This window comes from Mus musculus, chromosome 16 (assembly GCF_000001635.26).
Source record: "Mus musculus strain C57BL/6J chromosome 16, GRCm38.p6 C57BL/6J".
In the NCBI taxonomy this organism is placed as follows: domain Eukaryota; kingdom Metazoa; phylum Chordata; class Mammalia; order Rodentia; family Muridae; genus Mus; species Mus musculus.
The window spans coordinates 34,858,994-34,881,543 of record NC_000082.6 but is presented as its reverse complement, the minus strand read 5'-3'; the positions used below and the strand labels follow the sequence as shown (position 1 = coordinate 34,881,543).

Genomic DNA, 22,550 nt, shown 5'->3' with positions numbered 1-22,550 from the left:
AGCAGGGGGAGGGGAGAGAGGATAGGGGATTTTTGGAGAGGAAACTAGGAAAGGGGATAACATTTGAAATGTAAATAAAGAAAATATAATAATAATAATAATAATAATAATAATAATAGCTTGGCAAATGTTTTGGTCCCGTAGAGTTCCCAACTTTGTGCATTCTGCTTGGTGATGCGACTCTTGTGGTCTCGTTTAATAGGCTTACCAATGGTTTGACATGACCCTAGGGCCCATGATAGGGCATTATGTATTGAAAGAGGAAATTTCGAAATTACATTTATTTAGTGTGTGTGCGCGAGTGTGTGCCTGTCATAGCAACGGTGCGGAGGTCAGAGGACACCTTGTGGAGGTTGCTTCTCTTCTCCAACAGTGTGTGTGTATCCCAGGGATTGAACTTAGGGCATCAGGCTTGACAACAGGGTTCCCCGGCTTACTGAGGCCTCTCATCAGCCCAGGGGAACAAGGTTATAGAAAAACAAACGGAAACATAGACTGACTGACTAACTTCCTCTCTCTTCCTTTGTTCTGGTGCCAGAGATCAAACTCAGGAACTCCTGCAAGCTGGACAAGCGATTCTAGCCCTGAGCTGCATGGTCAGTCCAATTTATCATAGCTTCTCTATAATGGTGGGGAAAATAATAACATCAGAAACAGTCAACAAAATGAGAAGATGCCGAAATCCATCCAATCTCACAGTGTTATATGGCTTCTAAAAAGTTTGCCTTCAAAAAGTATTAAATCATATAGAAAGATGTTTATGTTACATGAGTAAATTGGGATAGACAGTAGCATTCCAATGCAATCTGTTTAAAAGACATTAAAATATTTATTTTGGAGCCAGAAGATTATATATGGTTTGAATCCCGAGCAATGAACACGCATTGCTTCTATAAACAGATACTGAATAAGCATACAAGGCGTGGCACCCCACCTTCTCATATTTCTTGAAGCCTGTATATTTAGGGAACGCTCATTCTCTGTGGTTACGGCTGAGTCACAGCATTACATGCACAGCTGAGGAACCTAAGAAAATGTAGCTGTCAACTGGCTTTGGAGTGGACGGGGGAATGTCTGTTTTGATGCGATTCTGCAGTAAACGTCTGATTAAGAATCAAGGGTTGGGAATAGTGACTTTTCCCTTGGCCCGTGGGCGAGGATGTCTAGTGTGTGGAGCTGTAGGACCTGAACTACCTAAGGCATAGGAAACCCATGAAAGCCAGCTCATCTACGGAGATGTACTCACGGTCCACCAGCAGGCTCCAGCTGCAGGACACCTGGCCAAGGCTATTGGATGCTGTGCAGCTGTACCTCCCACTGTCTCTCGTCCGGGCTCTCAGCAGGCACAGGTGATGGGATACACCATCTTCATAAACCTCAGTGATGCCTTCCCGTCTCCTCACGGGGATGCCTTCCAGGAACCAGCCCACGTCAGGCTTTGGTATACCTGAAACTACAGGGCCATGTGTGGAACACGTGCCCTCAGGGAGCACTGTGTGCTTATAAGGTGAGGTGGGGAGAGACTGATCACGATGGAAGAATTCAGGCTGGGTGGAACTGATTCCCTACATCCGAGCCCGCCTCCTGCACTCATGGAGTCGAAGTCCTGTGAGAGGCAGGGTCCTGACGTGGGACAGAGCAGGGTGATGGGCCAGTTCTCCAGGTGAGACAGGAACAGGAAAGGGAGGACAGAGAGGAAGGCACCTGCAGTGTGTTTGTCATGATGGAGACACCAGGGGTGAGTTAGGGCATAGAACCAATGCTGTGTTTCATACTCTTGGATGTCTCTCTAGAAAGCGAAGGCATTAGAGACTGAACACTTCCTAAAGGGAAGACCCTGGAAGGAAGCTTCCTGGAGGGCCTAGTTTAAGGGGTGCATACATACGGGAGGTGCAGACTGGTGTGTGCTGAAGGGAAGGAATGGCCACCGAGGAGCTGAATTTTGGGAAGCGGCGCTTTAATCAGTTTTACTCACCCTCGCAGATGAACTTGACTGTCTGACCTTCAGTGACTTCCTGGCTTTGGGGCTGACTCTCAAATCTGGGGAATGTTGACTCCCTTTGGCTCTCTCTGGGGATGTTCCCGGTAACAAACTTGTTCCCAACGGAACCTCCCAGGCTAGACTGTCTGGTAGGGAGTGTGGCTTGCTGAGGGGCAGCCAGACTCTTCCTGTCTTCCCCAGGAGAGAAGGACCCTATGGCTGGTACTCTCGCTTCTGGCTGGACTTTCAAGGCCTGCAGAGTGATGGTGCTGGTGGACTTCTGCAGGATGGAGGACTGCGGGACCTTTCTGGGAGCATCCTCACACAGCTTTGGCTTGGGCTCCTGCGGGGACTTGAGGTGACTGTTGGTGGCCCGGGCTGAGGAGCCACTCCTCTGGGGACTTGGACAGTTCTTACTTTCAGCCACAGTCTCTGGGTCTTTGGAGACTCCATTGGTCACCTCCTTCCTGATGTCTGGACTGGGGGCTTTGGTTCCTCTCACAGCCAACCTGTATGACAATGATGGTCAGGAGGGGAGAAGGCACCAGGGACAGAGTGGCCACCTGGTTACTTTGCAAACATTACTTCCCACGGTACAGATTTCAGGTACCACAAAGCCCACAGGGGAAAGTTGATAGTGAAGTACTGTAGCTTGCTCTGTATCCCCAAGCCAGAGCTCAGGGGATACTTGGCTCTCCCAGTCCCTTGCTTCCACCAGTAGTCCTGTGCATTGATATATCTCTTCTCCCTGGGGCTCTGGAGTTCAAACCAACCACAGACTTCCTTAGCTCACATGGCCCCTCCCTAGTCCAATTCTAAATAGTCACTGCAGACAACATAAATTGAGTTATACCACTTGAAGGTCAAGGAGTTTTTTAGCTTTCCACTCTATTAATAAAGGTGGGCATCGCAATGGCAGACAGAGCCCTAGCTGCCTTCTGCCATACAAGCCACTGACCTGCAGCCAGCCAGGCTACTAGAGCTGCATGGAGGTTATCTGGGCCCCACAGACCTCCTCTTGGGGCTTTTCAGCACCGTTCCTTCTGGTTGGAATATGGTCTCCCAAGCTTTTCTTCACCTGCTAATGTTACACTTCCCTGGTCTGTGTTCAAATGTGGGATTTTCAGAAAGGGCATTGTCAACCCAGTAACTGACATTCGTGTCTTGGTCATGATTCCCCACAGGGACTACAGCTGTAATTCCATATGCGAGGCAGTTGACAGCCCTTCTCTACAACCGACAGTCAGCTCTACCCTGGGTCCTGCATCTCTATGCTTCATATCCTGAAAGGAAGGAAGGAAGCAAGGGGTCTGTAGGCCAGAGCAGAGTGGCTTCTGGCCTGGGGTAGGGTTACAGCGCCTTTAGTGTGGTCTGCTTTGAAGACACTGAGACTACACTGAGGAAGACACAGCACTGAGCGTCCCAAGAAACTTCTTACGGATGGAACCTCCAATCAAACCAGGCAGCAAACTACCCCAGGAAAACAGAGCAAAGCACCCCAAGGAAAGCGGTCCTCTGAGCCAACCCTCATTTCCTACACAAGGACTTCAGAAGTCAGGGCATTTAGCTGCTGCTGTTCTGTGCGGAGTATAAGCTGGAAAGCAACAATTATGAAGAAAGACATACCTAGCGGCATTGTCCAAACCTGGAAGAGGGGCAGAAAGACAGCTGGTTATTTTATATGCCAAGCAGAGACAATGAGAAGGTGACATTTTTTTTCTTTAGTACAGAGCTTCCCTGCTCAGGGCTCTGGGTAGGCCGAGAGAGCTTTCTCACACTAGAGACACTTCTCTGACTGGGCTTTATAACAGCAGCCGGGGCCTGAGGGCACGGACTCCATTCTGCTTCACCAAACAGGAGGATGCATTATCAACCGAGCCACATATCAAGGGACAAACCCTCTAGTGAAAAGGCCAACAACACTTGGCTACCTTCAGCCTTCTGAACTGCCCCCCCCCAAAAAAAAAAGTGCATTTTGGACAGATAAGTGCTTTAGAAACATACAAAGGAAGTAACATTTTACACACCCAGAAAAATACAATATATTGTTTTCTTACCATGTCTACTGCTTTTTTAAATAGTATCGTGGAAAATCCCAAAATATCTACTAGTAGAAAGGCAGATATTACAAGTCCTTGAAAGCTTCCAGCACGGTGAGGATAGAACAATTTTACCAGTCCTGCCCATCTCTTTTCTCTTATTCTGTGTGTTTGTTTTTGAGTACTTTCAAACAAATCCCAGCCGTGTATCATTTTGTCATTATAGGCATTAAGAGGGAGAGGCTTTTAAATGCAAGGCTGTGGAAAATAAGAAAGGGTGGCTAAACCTTGCTGCAGAGGCCTGACAGTTCCCAACCCATGGGGAGTGGCCAAGTCACATTCTTTGATCAGGACTGGAGTTTCTTGTTTTAATTGCATCTGCTGGGACAGAAAATACCAGTGGGCGGCACATGGGATGTCTCAGGGTGGCTCCATGACACTTGTCTCAGGTAAATAAATACACTTACACATACAAGTTTCTTCCTGGGGACTGCGGAAAACACTTAAACCAAAATAAAGAGATGGTAGATGGATGGATGGATGGATAGATGATAGAGAGATAGATTATAAAGAGATAGATGTTTGATGATAGATAGATAGATAGATAGATAGATAGATAGATAGATAGATAGATAGATGATTGATGATAAAGTGATACATGGATGAAGGGAGAGGAGAGAGAGAGAAAGAGAAAGAGAGAGAGAGCGCTCAAAAATCCATAGTTTCTAAGGAATGGAATAAGATACAAAAGGGGGAATCACAGGCAGAAGTGGGGGATACAGGAGGAGGAAGGCGATGAGGTGGCTTCCCTTTCTGATCCTCAAGCCCAAGGCATATCTGTGACTAGTCCGTGAGCACGGGGCAGGCTGGACTTGGGGAAGGCTAGAGACTGTAAGCAGGTGATGAGAGAGAGTGCAGAGGAAGAACAGACAGGGCTGAGGACAGAAGCAAGGAAGAGCAGCGTGCTGACATGTCCACTCTGGTGAGGAGGATCCTGGGTAGAAAGAGTTAGGCTGAGTGAGAATTTTGTAGGGTCTAAAAGAAACCTGGGACAAGGGCTAACTGAGGTTCCTCTTAGCATACCAAAGCACATGCTGGCCTCCAGCCTCACTCAATATCTGTAGCTCTTCCCAGTTCTCTGCATGCCACCCCCACCCTAAACTTCTCCAGCTCATGGGCTAATCTTTCCCCAGCTTTTCACTCCTATACAACCCCACCATTTCAGCTATACTTCCCTCTTGGTCATCTTTGGTTGCTTCTCTTCCTCTCTGTCTCTCCCCATCTCACGGCCAGCTTCAGCGTGCTAACCACGTTTAGTCTACTCATTTCTTTTTCTGTTCTGGACCCTTCCAGATGCCTCTGGGTGTATGCTCGCTCACATCTACAATAAAAACCTTCTCTTCAACTCTGCCTTAGAGCAGGCATGTCCTCACTTTATACACATCTGATTTGATGGACAGAATGGACAAGTTACATGTCAGGCAGGAGAGGTGACAGAGCATCATCACATCCACTCACTCTTCCCACAGTCAGAGATATGAAAACAAGCCATGGAAGAATGTGGCTTATAGGCTAACACTTTATAGCTTGCGTAGTTTGCTTTTTCATACACACCAGGGCCACCTGCCTAGGGACCCTCCTACCTGAGCTAGGAGGAAGGACTGAGGACATTGAAGGGGCAGGGTCTAGTTAGGGACACAAATGAAGCGAGCAGGCAGCTCATAGCATCTTCCTCTAGGCCTTTCTCTTCTAGTTGAAAACTTTGTCCTTCACATGCATACACACAAGCGGTGTTAGGAACAGCTCCGTCTATGCTGGTTCTGACACCAGGGAAGGGTCCCTCTGCATCGGCCCCCAATACCTGGGATGGAGAGCTCCGCCGACATGGAGGCTTTCCCTGACCCATTCACCACCATGCAGGTGTACACGCCCAGGTCATCCCGAGTGACCCCACGGATCTCCAGGATCTGCATGCCATTCTTCTCTGACATTGACACACGGGCACTTGGCTGCAACGGGACATTTCCCTACAAGTGGCAACAGGAGAGCTTGGTTACAGACGTCTGCTCTCTTTGACCCAGTTGGCCCGCCTTTCCTCTAGTCCTGCAGAATGGACACCAGGGCTTGAGTACACAGCATCTGTTCTGTGGTCTCCAGAGATTCATCCTGGCGACGACTCTGTTTGCTTGTCTGTTGTTAACGTGACACAAGGTAGAGCCCTCTGAGAAGACGGAACCACCTCAAGTCTCATCAGGCGGGCCTACTGATAAGACTGGGGAACATTTTCTTGATTGGTGATTGATGTGGAAGGGCCCAGCCCACAGTGGGTCATGCTGTCCCTGGGCGGGTGGTTCTGGTGTGTGGGAAAAAGCAAACTATGCACGCTATAGAGTAAGCCTGTAAGCAACATTCACCCATGGCTTGTCCTTTAGCTCCTGTCTCCAGGTTCCCCCTCTGACTTCCTCAGGGATGCCCTATAATGTGGGGGTGTAAGTAAAACAAACCCTTTCCTCTCCAAGTTGCTTTTGGTCGTGGTGTTTCACACACTAACAGAAAGAAGACCGAAACAGTCACCCCTGAGCATTCAGCCTTGAGGCTCCTGCAGAGGCTTGCTGCTGACGTGTGGAAACTGCCTCAGAGGGCCTGTGTTTCTTTGAAGGAATGGAGTGTGAGGACACCCTGGATCTCTCCCTTCATTTTTTTTCCTGCCTTCCTTTTTTTTTCCCCTGAGGGTGAGTTTAGAAGAATCAAAAAGAGGTAAAAGGAGTCCTACTACTCATCTTACTCAAAAGTTTCTTCTCTGAAAAACCTATTCTCTCTCTGGCCTTGATCCCACCCTTCCTGACATCCCTCAGTGCCCTGTTCCATCTCCACCTTTCTTACTACCTGGTACCACCATCTCTTCTGCCTCTCTCCACTTGGTCTGGTTATGAGTGGTCTGTAAAACACTTCCACACGGAGCGTCCTCCTAACATGCTGAGGCATTACTCCTACCTCAAAGCTGGTGAGACTGGGTTCCAAAGGTTTAAGTGACTTGTCTAGTGTCACATGCCTCAAGAACCATAGAACGGCTCCCTGAAAATTAGTGCCCCAATTCAAACTCCTTCCTTGAGGTGCTTCGTCTGTCTTTGAACAAAAGCTTTCTGTTGTTTTGTGAGGTGAGGAAGAGAACACCATGGTCTGAGTGACAGCAGGGGACCCTAGAGTAGAATGTCACTATCACATATACTCAGAACCTTGGGGAAACGACCGGGGTTGAAACAGAAGGAACTAACTGGAAAGACAGATTCCCAGGGTGTGAGCTCTCGGGCTTCCTGGGAAGGGCCAGAGTCTGGGTGGACAAAGCCTTACCTTGAGCCAGGTGACCTGTGGTGGAGGCCGGCCAGTGATCTTGCAGGAGAATCGCCCCATCTGCCCTTCTTTGACCACAGCTCTGCCCAGCTTGGTGGCAAACTTTGGTGGGCACTCACCCCAGATGCTAGGACGAGTCTCCCCTGGAAATCTGTCTCGAGAAAGAAGTCAACAGAGAATCCATTTAGACTGGATAGCCACTCAGAAACCATTTGAGGGTTGTTTTCCCAACTCCATGCCTCAAATACTTCTTCTAACTCATCTTCTCTCCCTGTGGCACCAGAATGTATCACCTCTATCACACGGGCATGCATCTGTGTCACATCTACCAGCCTCCCTTAAACCTTAACTCTGGTCTAAAGCCTGGATTTTGGACAATAGACCAAGAGCATTCTTGCTGTATGCAACCTCCAGAGCTGACTTATGGAAACTTCCAGAAAGGCTCTCCGCTCTGTTTTCTGCCCAATATTCTAGCTAGGTGTAGAGGCTCCAGGAGATGGAGCTACAAAACAGAGAAAGTACGGGCTCCTTAGAGAGAATGTGGGAAGCTCTCATCCATTCAAGAACAAGTTAAGAAATAAGTTTGGGCTGAGCCACCTAGATCTGGGGCTCGTCTGTGACAGCAGCTATTGTTAACACTTCTAAATCTACTCATATTTCTATCCATTATTATCTTAATTGTGGAGAATCCTTTGAAGACCATAGGCACATTCCTCCATTCCCTTACTATTTAGCAGATGAGCCAAAGATGCTAGCCACAGAGGCTTCCAGGTCAGGAGATGCTGGGGGAATGGCTCTCAATGTACCACTAGGCCCCCATTCTTCAGTTATTACAACCTAGGATATGTAAGACATATGCCCTATACCTATGCGTGCTAAGTCAGCAGGAAAAGACAATCCAACCCTTACTCTGGCTTGAGCATTCCAGAACTTACCCTGAGGCTTTAGAAAGAACAGGCTGATCACGCTTCTTCATAGAATTCCCTGTAACACACAGAGAGAAGGCTAGAGAGTCAGGGTCAGGTTGCATCCACCAATGTCAGCAACGAGTCATGCAGACTCAACTACAGGGGAAGATGGAGCTATATGTGAACCTTAATGGGCACATTCTGACTCTGAGCACCAGGCTAATGCATCGCAAACACTGGAATATAAGTGCCTTATAATAATTTAATGAAGTAGGTAATTCATTATTTTTCCATCTTTTAAAGTTTTTTTAATGTATTTATTGTTATTTTGTGTGTATGAGTGCTTGCCTGTATGCATATATGTTCATCAGGTGCATGCCTGGTGTCTGTGGACAAACGGCACATGAGCCATCAGAGGGTATTGGATCTCCCAGAATTGGAGTTGCAGATGGTTGTGAGTCACCATGTAGGTGCTGGAGACTGAACCTGGGTCCTCTGTAAGAACAGCAAATACTCCTAACAGCTGAGCTGTCTCCCCAACCCTCTTTCTGTCTTTTTTTTTTCCCAGTGGGTAAGAAAAAATGAAATTCAGAGAAGTCACAGGTGGAAATAATAGAACCTAAAATGATTTGGGAATTCATCAGGCCTCCCAAGTTCTAGAATACTCAACCTCCTAGCTGAGTTGTGAGGTAGTATTTGGGACTTTCTATTGTTAGAATCACCTATAGAGATCCAGGACTGGTCCAGAATATGCCACAGCTTAAGTGAGGGAAGGAGATGCACATCTCTTACCATATCTATTTACGATGAACAGAATCAATGCTCAGTTCTTCCACAGAAGGCCCAGCAAATAGCAACAAGCAGAAATAGAACAGGAATGAGTGAGCCGCTGCGAAGCCACACCTCCCAGAATCAGCAGTACTGCCAGGCCTCGGCAAGCTGCTGCTGTGCTAGGTACCGCCAGTTCTAGCTGAAAAGTTACTATGCCCAGTGCCACCGAGCCTGGGTGAGCTGCTGATGTACCAGGCAGGAAACAGCAGTATAGCAAACCTAGAGACACCACATGGGGAACCCTTTATCGGGGGGCTGCAGCTGGGGAGGAGATATAAAATGTGACCAGAAAACAATGCAGTAACATAACTACACAATAGTGGTTTGGTTTTGGGTTAGGAGAAGGAGGAAAGAGCCATCACCCTGGAAGTTGGTCTCTTTCTTCTATAAGCTGTGAATGCGTATAAAAAGCCTACTAAGGAAGGCTGGGTCGTCGTGCTCATATGAGAGAGTGTCTGCTGCAGGGAATGCACAGGACATTTATTGGGGAATGGTAGACTTCCTTACGCTCTCTCAGCTATCACATTTCCATGACAGGACAGGAATGGACCCATGGGTAGAGACTTAACGTCACAGTTAGCATTTCCCTAGCCACACCTATCTTGAGATTCTGACAGAACATCAGTGAGACAGGAGCCACACCAAAATGCTCAGGCCACACTGAACTTGGGATGCCATGGACCAGTGATCACTGCTGATGTATTTGTCCAATATGACCACTGGGCGAGCAGTCTGCCAACTCACTCTCTAGCCAAGGTTGAAAGACACTTTAAGCTCATCAAAGGAGAGACAGGTTTTGAAAGAACCCAGTTGACATGGACAGTTAAGATAGATGCTGGGCTCCTTCCATGCTGTTGGAGGAAGCACAAAAAGATACACATTGATAATAGTAATTGTTTGAGGGTGGTAGGGTGCTCAATAATTTAGGTATATTTTACTTTCAGAAATATTAGCTATGTATAATTTAGTTATATTTTACTTTTAGAAATATTAGCTATATTTTTTAAAACTTAGAAAAGAAATGGTTTTTAAAAATGGAATACAATGTGGTCACCCGTACCCTGAACAAAGGGAGAAAGCAAGTGAGGGACATCCAGCCAGCATGTTGGAGCTTCTTGTACAGCCTCCATACAAAGGCAGCATCCATAAGCCTGGCTGCTGAGATGCGGACCACATACCATTCACAGCACTTAGCAATGCTACTGTGTTACTCATCTGATCTAATGTCTGATTAAAAAAAAGTCTGCATAAATAGATAAACAAAATATAGTCTGTTCATGCAATGAAATATTATCCAGGCATAAACAGGAATGAAGTGTGGAAACGCTACAGTAGGAACAGACTCTGAAGAACACATGACGTGGAGAAAGCTTATCACGGAGGGTACATATCGCGTGGCTTCATCTCTAAGAAATGTTCTGAACGGGCAAATCCACAGGGAAAAGAAGGTGGTAGGCAGCTGGTGGGGCCTGCAGGAGGAGAGCAGTCTGTGCAAGCTGGAAGTGTACTGATGATGCACAAACACTTCAGGGCACACTTGGCTAAAATGGTGAAAAGGGTAAATGTCATATGCTTTTCTTACCACATTGAAAAACATTAGATTGAGAATTTTAAAAAATCCTTAGGAGCTAAATATCTTAGTCCACAGGCAGAAATTCCTTGAAACACACAACGAGTAAAAAACGATGGCATTTCCCATAGAAAAACAAAGAATGCTGCTTGCAGGGCCTTCTCTGCCAGAGCAAGGGTGATTGATATACGGCATCATTCAGGGGCAATGCACAAAGGTGGTTGGCTGAACGTGGAGCTGAGGAATGTTCACATCAGTATGAGTTAGTACCAGAGAGCTTACAACAGAACAAAGGGAATCTGGACTAAGATAACTAACAGCATTTATTTGAGAGTCGGAGGGAATTCAAGTTGTAAATAGTCAGATAAGGCGAAACTAGCCCTGCAAAAGTACAAAAATCTGGTAGAACTGTAAGCCAGTGATGGAAAAATAAGTGGGAATGAGATTAAGGTAGCATGCCGGAAATGGGGGAGGAGATGAAGAGAACTGGTGGAGACTGGTCCACTTTGTGAGGACAACACACTGAAGGGATGTAGCCACTCATCTGTTTAATGGACAAGGTAAAGACAATGGCGGTGGGTCTCAGGAGAGGAAAGTTCAACAGAGGAGGGACTGACAGGAACCTTGTGCTTTTCCTCAAAACGTAAGAAGAGTGAACAGAAACAGAACACTGATTTAAAAGTGAGTGATGTAGTTGCGTTGGCAGGGAGAAGAGAAGCTCCCCAAAGCGTGTGGCAACGTGGCCATCCATCACGCAAACAGGACCCCTAGCACTGAAACAGATATGGTTCATACTCATGCCAGGGCAACAAGAGCCAACCCTGGCTGTTCCAGGTGAACCAGAAAGAGTCATCCTACTTAAGCCATCTTCAGTGTTTCTTATAGAAGGCTTAAAATAGCACTTCTCCGATTTGTTAGAATAAATCCCACTTTCATAAGATGTGTTTAGTCATGCCTGGGGCCACCTTGGATTGAAGTTCACAGCTAATTGGCCATGTATATGGTCTCAGAAATCCATGTAAAGCCTTAATTAAAGCAAGGTGGCACAGAAAGTAGACCGTAATCCTCTGTATCGCAGTGTGTAATTGTTCTGCTGAAACACACTGAAGGATAATGAGGTGATCAGATGCTTGCAGAACTTGTCAAGCATGCTTGGATTTTAAAAATGAATGAGCAAAATTTATACTATCGAGCAGTACAGGAAAAGGGGGAGTAAGGTGGATATGAAAATAAAATTGTTTTAGGATAAAAGAACATGCATATTATATTTAAAAAAAAACATAAATAGCCTTAAAAGGTGACACAGCCAGGTAAGTTAAGGGACGATCACACAGAGAGGAAACACCCGCAAGTGTGATGTCAGAATAATTCTGTTTTGCTACAGACCGAAGTAATACAAAGTTACTCTAGAAACTTTATCTATGCCTTAAATTCCCATCATGCCTTGCAATGCACCCTCTGTGAGGGTGTAGAAGAAAGAAAGGTGACGAGCAATGGAGGGAGCACACACCACAGCTGTAACTCCAGCTAACCGCACTACATCACCTTCCAGATCACAAATCCATCAGAGCTCCCCAACTTTTAAAGACAAGGGAGGAGACCACCACCACCACCAACAACAACAACAGTGAGGCAGGCATATGTCGCATGTCTCCCTAATTTAATACTCTTGGTTCCCACCCCATCAAGTTTCAGGTTTCCCTGATCTACATGGGATGTTTGTAAACACACAACACTTATATGTACAAATGCTGCATTTCACTTAGTAAAAAAATGTGCACAAAGCAAACTCTACGATAATTTTTAAGTTATAACTTCAAGACTTCTCTCTTTATCCTGGCCATTTCTTAAATTATTTAGCTAGTTTTCACAACTTAAAAACTTCTGGGTGTTACTGAGAACCACAGAATCACTGGCTTGAACATTTATGAAGCACTGTTCTAGCAAGGCTGTAAGGAAGAGGGGGACGACCCTTACCATGGAGCATATACTTTGGCCTGGTACTATCCCACTAAATGTCCGAAAGCTTCCCTGACCACAGGGAAGAGAAGAGGGGCCATGTGAATGTCATTCCCTCTCCCCTGCAGTATATGGTGCTGTTCCTACTTGGAACCGGGGCTTTAGTGATGGCGAAATGGCTGGGATCCAGTCTACTGGCGGATGATCACACTTGATGCTTAAGAAGGGGGGAGGGATGAGTGGAGGTAGAGGGTGGTGGGGTGCTCTGTGTGGGGGCTTTTGCAGGAAGAGGGTCCCGTCCCTTCTGCTCTCTTTTAAGCACTCTACCTGTCTCTTGTGGCCTGCTCCTGAGAGCTTGTGAAAGCACTTAACTGGCTCCCAAGGGTGGGAAGGGAAGGCTGCTGAGGTCAAAAGCAGAGCGGGATCTCTGGAGCAAAGGGGAGAGATGCAGCCTGGTTGGGGTTCTCCATGAGAAAGTTCTAGGCACCGAGAGAACTAGGTCTGTGAACCGGGGAGAAAAACAAGAGCCAAGCCACACCCATGGGGCCTTGCTGACATCGACTCATGGGAGGATTAAAAGGGAGAGGGTGATAACATCGGGTATACATTTTTATAGGTATTTTAGATAGTGGTGTGGACTCTGGAGTGAGGACAAGATAGAGAAGGTGACCATTGGGAATTCTTTTTTGTGACAGGCGGGTGATCATGATAGCAGCTAGGACCCAGACAGTGCCACTGGGAATGGAAAGGAAAGAACTGTGTAGGAGATGACATAACAGGGCCTGGTGACACCTGATGTAGGGATGGGGGGTATTTGAGGATGGCTGAGGTTGCCCAGCTGTTCTACTTTAAAAGAATATATAGATTGTCACCTGTCAGTTTCAAATCTTCATGGTCCTGTGCAGGTCTTAACTATAAATATTAAAGTACCTCTGCCAAGGGATTCCTGTTGTGGTACAAATGGAATTTTTCCCTGTACAATCTCTTCCCTATTGTGAATTGTATTGTATTGTATTGTATTGTATTGTATTGTATTGTATTGTATTGTATCTGTTCAGTCTCTTCCATACTTAATATAGTGCACTTTTTGCTGGAACACACACACATACACACACACACACACACACACACACACACACTGCTCCTACGCTGTGATGCTTACTAGTGCATACATTCCTCCATGGAGGCCAAAGTCATCCATGGATCCAGAAACTTCAAGGATTCTGTATGAGGCTCTAAAAAATTGAAACACTGAACAATTCTTCCTCAGGGGATTGAAATAGAATACACACTGTTTGGAGGAAAACGTATTTCCTAGTCATCCATGGATGGGCAAGGAGCTTAGGAGTAAGGGCATGAGGCTTATACAGGAAGGGGACTAGCTAAATAGTTCCTGCAAGTGATTTCTTTGAACAAAAATTTTAAATGATTATTATTTACATGGATGGGTGTTTTGCATGCATGCCTATGTATGCAGTACCCTAGGAGACCACAAGGGGGTTCAGATCTGTCTGGAAGAACAGGCAGTGCTCTTTTTTTTTTTTTTTTAATTAGGTATTTTCTTCATTTACATTTCCAATGCTATCCCAAAAGTCCCCCATACCCTCCCCCCCCCACTCCCCTATCAACTCACTCCCACTTATTGGCCCTGGCGTTCCCCTGTACTGAGCCATATAAAGTTTGCAAGACCAAGGGGGCCTCGCTTTCCAATGATGGCCAACTAGGCCATCTTCTGATACATATGCAGCTAGAGACATGAGCTCCGGGGGGGGGGGGGGCACTGGTTAGTTCATATTGTTGTTCCACCTATAGGGTTGCAGACCCCTTTAGCTCCTTGGGTACTTTCTCTAGCTCCTCCATTGGGGGCACTGTGATCCATCCAATAGTTGACCGTGAGCATCCACTTCTGTGTTTGCTAGGCCCCGGCATAGCATCACAAGAGACAGCTATATTTGGGTCCTTTCAGCAAAATCTTGCTAGTGTATGCAATGGTGTCAGCATTTGGAGGCTGATTATGGGATGGATCGCTGGGTATGGCAGTCTCAAGATGGTCCATCCTTTCGTCTCAGCTCCAAACTTTGTCTCTGTAACTCCTTCCATGGGTGTTTTGTTCCCAATTCTAAGAAGGGGCAAAGTGTCCACATTTTGGTTTTGGTTCTTCTTGAGTTTCATGTGTTTTGCAAATTGTATCTTGTATCTTGGGTATTCTAAGTTTCTGGACTAATATCCACTTATCAGTGAGTACATATCATGTGAGTTCTTTTGTGATTGGGTTACCTCACTCAGCATGATGCCCTCCAGGTCCATCCATTTGCCTAGGAATTTCATAAATTCATTCTTTTTAATAGATGAATAGTACTCCATTGTGTAAATGTACCACATTTTCTGTATTCATTCACTCAGGTGACAGCAGATGCTGGCAAGGATGTGGAGAAAGAGGAACATTCCTCCATTGATGGTGGGATTGCAAGCTTGTACAACCACTCTGGAAATCAGTCTGGTGGTTCCTCAGACAATTGGACATAGTACTACCGGAGGATCCAGCAATACCTCTCCTGGGCATATATCCAAAAGATGTTCCAACTGGTAAGAAGGACACATGCTCCATTCTGTTCATAGCAGCCTTATTTATAATAGCCAGAAGCTGGAAAGAACCCAGATGTCCCTCAACAGAGGAATGGATTCAGGCAGTGCTCTTAGCCACCGAGTCACCTCTCCAGCTCCAGCAAGTGATTTCTTAATTATCATCCGCAACTGCTCCATAGAGAAGTTGTTGATACTTAGGAGAGAGGAAACATCTCTTTTAGACTCGTCTTCTAGGAGCCAAGACTCCATCTTAGTTTATCTCTCTAGAGCCTCCCGCTGTGGCAGCATTCTCTTGCAAACATATGTCAGAAAGCGCCAATCTCACCAATTACTGGGAAGCCATCAGAGATGATGCTTCTCTAATGTGGAGGCACTGCTCGTTTGGTGTGATGTTGTAGTAGTCACTTTGCCACCTCCTGTGCAGGTGCCAGCTTGGGGCCATCCACCAGCAAAGACGGCACACAGACAGGAAAGGCATTTTAAACAGAAACCCAGATTCATTGCATCAATAAGCAACTCATTGGGGAATACGTCTTGAAAGATGGTGGTCTAATAAAGACTAATAAAACACTTGGAAAAAAGGAAGGAATCTGTGATAACTGATCTTGGTTGTCAACTTGCCTGCATCTTGAATCGACTAAAACCGAAGAGCTGGGCATCCCTGTGAGGGGGTATTCTTAACTGTATTATCTGAAGCAGGAAGCCCCACCCTACTTCCGGGCAGCATCTTCTAGTGGCAGCCAAGATAAAGGACATGGAAGAAGGAAACTGCTTTTGCCTGCTTCCCCTGCCCACACAGGATGCTTCCACTGTTCTGTTGCTGCAGCATTCCTTGCTGGCTTCGTGGGGATTTCCACCAGGGACTGAAGACCAGCAGCCCTCAGCATCCTGCAAGGACTCCAGCATCAGAATGGGAATGCTGAGACATGAGCCTCCTGGATTGAATAACCACAGAAGTCTTAGCCTTTCCTAAACTTCAGCATGAGCTAGCCACTGCTGGCCTACCTGCAGTGCATCCTGTAACCCAGTCTATAAAGCCCCCATTTGATATATACATACATTATTAAGAAAGTCAGTGTCTTAAGGGTAGTTCTCTTGCTCCTTATGCACAGTATAAGGTCTAGGTTTTCAACAATGCATAATAAATGAAAGAGCAGATAGGATTATGAGCAACTGGAAAGGCAAAGTCCACGAAGGTCCATGGTTACGGAAAGGAGAAAGAGGTGGAGGACTAAAGAGATGGGAGAAAAAAGGAGGTCCCAGGCTGAGTAGAAGGCTCGGTGGCTACGAGCTCACACACTGCTCTTGCAGAGCTTCCTAGCACCCACGCCAAGTGGCTCAACAGCGGTAACTCCGGGAATCTGATCCAGGGACTGTTCTGTCTTCTGTGAGCACTGCATTCATATGCATCATGGGAGAGTGCACGAGCATATGTGTGTGTGTAAATTGAACTCCAGAAACCTGAAGGTACAGGGATGTGCAGAGAGCAGCAGCCTCAGTATTACTAGGTGTACTGGTTGGTCTTGTGTCAACTTGACACAAGCTGGATCACAGAGAAAGGAGCTTTAAGTGAGGAAATGCCTTCATGAGATCCAGCTGTAAGGCATTTTCTCAATTAGTGATAAAGGGTGGGAGAGCCCATTGTGGATGGTGCCATCCATGGGCTGGTAGTCTTGATTTCTATAAGGAAGCAAGCTGAGCAAGGCAGAGGAAGCAAGCCAGTAAGTAACATCCCTCCATGGCCTCTGCATCAGCTCCTGCTTCCTGACCTGCTTGAGTTCCAGTCCTGACTTCCTTTGGTGATGAACTGCCATGTGGAAGTGTAAGCTGAGTAAACCCTTTCCTCCCCAACTTGTTTCTTGGTCATGATGTTTGTGCAGGAATAGAAACCCTGATTAAGACACTAGGGGTCAGGGACTGGGGGAAGAGGAGATTATGGAGGGGCTGGAAGAAGACAGAGGGGCAGGCTGCTCCAGGTCAGCTAGTGCTTCCAGAAGCCCTGCAGGTGATTGTTTTTGAGTTAGGATCTTGATATATAGCCTAAGCTAGCCTTGCACTTAATCCTCCTGCCGTGGTCTACCACGTGCTGGGATTACAGGTGCACACCACCATGCCTGACTCTAGCCTCCTCCATGTGAGTTGAATTCCTCCAAGTGTGGCCTGTTGACACCCGGGGGTGGCTGAACTTCAGCTATTCAGGCTGTGGACCAGACCTTGCAATCAACACAGGTGTGTCAACAAGATTCCCCAGGGAGGCACGGGTGCTTACATTCGACTAATCCAACCTGTAACTCTGCTGAGAGAGACTCTTCGTCATATGGAGGGGATACTTATCATGTTTATGTTGATTATACACTGAGATGATCGAATTCTGGATTAAATAAAATTCTGAGTTAAATAAAACATTTTGTTAAAATTAATCTCACCTAATGTGATGGTTTGAATGGTTGGCCACAGGGAGTGGCACTATTAGGAGTGAGGCCTTGTTGGAGGAGGTGTGTCACTTCGTAGGTGGGCTTTGAGACTCCTATGCTCAGTCTCCTCCTGATGTGGAAGAGTCCTCTCCTGGCTGCCCCCAGATCGATATGTAGAACTCTTGTCTTCTCCAGCACTATGTCTGCCTGGATGCTGCCATGCTTCCTGCTATGATGATAAAGGACTAAATCTCTGAATCTATAAGCCAGCACCAATTAAATGTTTTTTTCTTTATAGAAGTTGCCTTGATCACGGTGTCTCTTCATAGCAATGAAACCCTAATGAAGACACCTAACTTTAAAAATGTGGCTCTAGCAAACCTAAGGTCACATGTACAGCTCATGTTACGTCACTACTGGATAGTGACCCTGGAGAACAGCCTGCAGCCCCTGTACTAGGGAGGAAGCTCCCTCAGGATTTTGCTCTGCCCTAAACTTCACTAACTTAGAGGTGCTTAGAGCATGGCTGCTTCCCCGGTGTGGGGCTTGGGTACCTGTGTGGTCCTGTCCCGAGGCACCTGTTCTTACGCTTCTTGGCTCTAATTGCCAAACTAGAAGTTGGGCAAGAAAGCCTTCTTTCTCACGGACTTCCCTCTGTAAGTATTCTAAGGATGTTAGTTGCCGCTCAAGAAAACCACTGGGCACCACTTCCTGATGGCCAGGGGCTGGGCTGATCCATGCACCACTCTGTGTGTCGCCCTCTGCCTTAAAGGAAAGGAAGTCTCAGGAAGGCCATGTGCTCACACTTGTAAAAGCAACAGAGCTAAAACTCAACCAGGGCATCTGACTCCACTCACTGCACAACCCTGCCTCTAAAGGTTAAAAGTTTCCACCTCTCAGTCAAACGTTTCATCCCAGGACCTCTGTTCTGTTCAGGGATGAACACAGTGGGATGCCCAGCCCAGAGCTGCACAGGAGGCCAGTGGGCTGGCTGCTGGAGTCGCTTTGTGAATGTCGATGCTAACATGGCGCGGAGTTGACAGCATCTCCATGGTAATGGATGATGAATACATCATCTAGGCCTATGGGGCTTAAGGTGGCCCCAAACACATCAGCTCAAACAGAAGTGGGATGCACGCAGGCCCATTCACACAGAGAGAGGCTGCAGGCATGAGACCATTTTCCCGTAGTTAGAAGCACAACACATCTTAAATGCCTGAGCCAATTTATCCCAATTAAAACCCACCAAAAGAGGAGGAACGTGAACCTTATCTTGCTCTTCTATAGTTGTCCCACCTCCTTGCTTCTGACATGAAAATGTTCTCTCTGGATTGAGCCATCAGATACAACTTCCTGAACAGTAGGAACCAAGGAGAAAGTTCACAAGTTATCTCAGTTTTATGTAGACCAGGCTAGCCTTGAACTCAGAGATCTATCTGTGTCTGCCTCCTGAGTGCTGAGATGAAAGGCATGCAGCAACCACCACACCTGAGTATGTCTGGTTTATATAATTTCCCTGCATTCCCAACACACCCCAGTCTTCCTTAATATGGATCATAGAGAATAAGGGCCAAGCCAGGCTGCAAAGCTTGGAATTCACATCCGTTTTCTGCAGAAGCCAAGGTTCAGAGGTTTCGCGTCTCACACTATGTTGGCAAATGTTGGGATCAGGACTTTGGACCGTGACTCATAACTCAGCACCTCTCCACTCTCAGCTCCAAACAGGAAATCAGAAAAGGAAGCAGGGTAATTTTTGTTCAAGGGCCTCAATATTCCAAGTTTAGGCTGTGTGATCAGTTAGTACAGAGAGCGCACCACATCAGAATGACTCCTGGGAAGCTTATCCTGAGACCTCTGACCAGAAGCCACCCTGTGTCCAGAACGCTCCTGCCACAGGCACTTGAAGGTCACTAAATGACTGAGTCGCTTAGTTAAAGAATTTGAGGAAAGCATCCAAACTATGTACACTCTGCTCAGCAGAACTTGTGTGCCTGCAACTGTGTGGGGAAACAGGGAAAAGGGGTCACGGAGTGGCCACTGTCCCAAGTGCACCGAATCCCTTCTAGAACTTTCCAAGGCGGCCTTAACTGGCTATCTATATTGCTCACAGGGTCTCTTGCAAATGAGATTAGGAGTACAGTCTTCTAAAAACAAACAAACACACAAACAAAACAACAAATAAAGAAGGAGCAAGTCTGTCTACCTTGCTTATCAGCTCCCAGAAAGGCCTAGAAGGGTCTGGGAAAGCATGCTTACATCCGAGGGGTTGGCTGACCCCTTCTCTTTCCAGACATCAGACCCTGAGTCTCTGTCAGTGGCCTGAACCCATCAGAGCAGCTTCAGCCTGCCAGGAAGATGCACCAGTGACAAACCCTGGTATTATTTATAGTCAAATGTGTCTCCCAGATGCTTGAAAGTTAGTAAATTATTTTAATCACAGAAGTGGGGGGGGGGGAGACAACTGACCATGTATTAATTAATAAACTTTTTTTCTGTTAAATATTTTTTATAGTAAGCACTATTACTTCATGGCAATGCTAACGATGATTAAGTCCTTTCTAGTCATTTCCCAAACATTTGGTATTCACCTGTGCAGAGAACATTCCAGATGCTTAAGAAATAGTAATAGACAAGATGGTGACCCTATGTCTCAGAGCCTGTGCAATGGGTGAGAGGGTGGCAAGCCTTAGAGGAAAACTGTGAGAGCATTTACAGGAAGGGGAGTTGAAAGCTGAGGGGTTAAAAGGGGGTTCTTTAAGTTGGGGATCCTTGAGCAGAGGCCTGAAGCTCACATGAGTGTGAGCTAAGTGAAGGGCCAAGGCAAGAGCTCTTCTTTGGGCAAGTGACAGGGTGAAATCCCGAGGTCTTGTCAAATGTGGCAAGGCTTGGCCACAGTGGGGTGACAGGTGAGGAGGGTGGGGGATGGGCCATGCATCCCTATGTAAGGTCTGTTTGTACTCTTGGTGTGATGTGAGTCATGCCAAAGCTGGAATATGAGTCAGGACGGTCCAAAGCCTCAAACAGGGTGCGGCTTCTCTTCTAAGTCCCTCCATCTTTGAGAGAGGGCTGAAGTGCAGCAGGAGACTCTGGAGCTGGCAGCTCAGCTCCTGCAGCAGTGCCCCATGGGACTCACCTTCCACAGTCAGCTCCACGGTCACCTGGCGGGCGCCACTGCCATTGCTAGCTTCACAGGTGTATTTGCCCTTGTCCTCCTCGCGGACAGTGTGGATGACAAGACTAAAAGTCCCCCGCACTCCACAGTCCAGCAGGAAGCGGCCACCATTGGTGATGGCTTGCCCTTTTCTGTGCCATGTCACCTGGGGCTCTGGGTAGCCCCGGACCTACAAGGAAAAGAAACCGTAAGGACTTCTGTTTCATACGCACTCACTACGATGTGTAGTAGAGTTCAGAGTTCACACTTTCTGTGCATTACACACTGGGTCACAAAAAAAAGGAAAAAAGGAAAAAAAAAGACCTCAGTAATTTGAGCCCTGTGACACACACTTGTGACTGCAGACCTTGGGAGGTGGACAGGAAGATCGGGGGCTCAAGGTGACCGATCTTCAGCTACACGGAAAATTCAACCTTGGGCCAAGTGAGGCTCTGTACGAATCCCTCTTCACCAAAAACAAAAACAAGCACCAAAACCCTCAATATTAAACTATATTGACTACATGCTGGGAAAGTAATACTTTCTTATATTTTGACAATAAGTCATGAAGATGCATTAAGATGAATTCCAACCTGTTTCTCTCTGCAGCTTTCCTGTGGCTTCTGGAAAGGATGCCCCCTTACAAATGCCTCCTGTGGCACTTTGAGCTCTGCACCAGCTCTCTGCCTCTAGCAATACTTAAGGGTGTCTGTGAGTGCTCCCAGATGTTCACTACTTTTCCAAGTCCTTGACACATCCAAGCTTCAGAGAATCTTATTCAGAGAGTAAAGCTATCGAGAGAGAGAGAGAGAGAGAGAGAGAGAGAGAGAGAGAGAGAGAGAGGCAGAGAAAACCCCAATCTAAGAATTCCCATTGAGTAGCCAGGTGTGGTGGTGTACACCTTTAATCCCAGCACTTGGGAAGCAGAGGCAGGTGGATTTCTGAGTTCGAGGCCAGCCTGGTCTACAGAGTGAGTTCCAGGACAGCCAGGACTACACAGAGAAACCCTGTCTCGAAAAACCAAAAAATAAAAAAATAAAAAAAAAGAATTCCCATTGAGGGGTTAGAAAGATGACTCAGCAGTTAGAAACATGAATTGTTCTTGTAGAGAACACAAATTTGGTTCCCAGCCATGTCAGGAAGGCCATTACCTCCTGTAATGCTACCTTTGGGGATCCAAGGCCTTGTTCTTGACTCTTTAAGCACCTCTGTTCACATATGAATCTCATACACACACACACACACACACACACACACACACACACACACACACACACAACACGAGAGAGAGAGAGAGAGAGAGAGAGAGAGAGAGAGAATATAAAATTTATAAAAATTCTGCTTGAGTTCCAGATATGAAAATTCTGTAAGTGCCCTTGAACACCTGGGACTCAATGGCCCCTCAAGGTGGACCTGTCCTCAGAGGAGCAGGGCTTAACCCATTTCACTGAGGCCGCAGAATAGGTAAATTTGTGCATTGGGAAACACACAAGCACAGTATGGGAGCCTCCTTAGGAGGAACCTGCTTTTGTTAGAAAAGATTGCAGGCACAGCTTTTATCCAGGCAGCCAGTCCAAGGCAAGAAAGGATGGCTTCTGGAGAAATGAAACTAAAATCTGCAGCCTAGCCCTCCCCGTCCCAACACACATATACTCTATAGCTCTCCCTCTTCCTCACAAGGTCAGGTAGCGATGATATACGGCTATCAGGGGTTTTGTGTGTTTGAACTGCTGGGACCCACATGCTCTTCCTTCCCTAGC

At 46.7% G+C, this 22,550-nt stretch overlaps 1 protein-coding gene across 4 annotated transcripts in view; it reads right to left on the bottom strand.

The window, feature by feature from the left end:
* Positions 1–22,550, bottom strand: part of Mylk (myosin, light polypeptide kinase) — a 257,238-nt gene that overhangs the window by 120,893 nt on the left and 113,795 nt on the right. For all 4 annotated transcript variants that reach the window (XM_006521702.1, XM_017316849.2, NM_139300.3 and 1 more), the window contains exons 3-9: positions 20,773–20,980; positions 8,307–8,355; positions 7,372–7,522; positions 5,882–6,047; positions 3,608–3,626; positions 1,976–2,490; positions 1,247–1,453 (exon numbers count right to left, since the gene is read on the bottom strand). In XM_006521702.1, the coding sequence (XP_006521765.1) occupies positions 1,247–1,453; positions 1,976–2,490; positions 3,608–3,626; positions 5,882–6,047; positions 7,372–7,522; positions 8,307–8,355; positions 20,773–20,980 (1,315 nt within the window). The remainder of the gene's footprint in view (positions 1–1,246; positions 1,454–1,975; positions 2,491–3,607; positions 3,627–5,881; positions 6,048–7,371; positions 7,523–8,306; positions 8,356–20,772; positions 20,981–22,550) is intronic.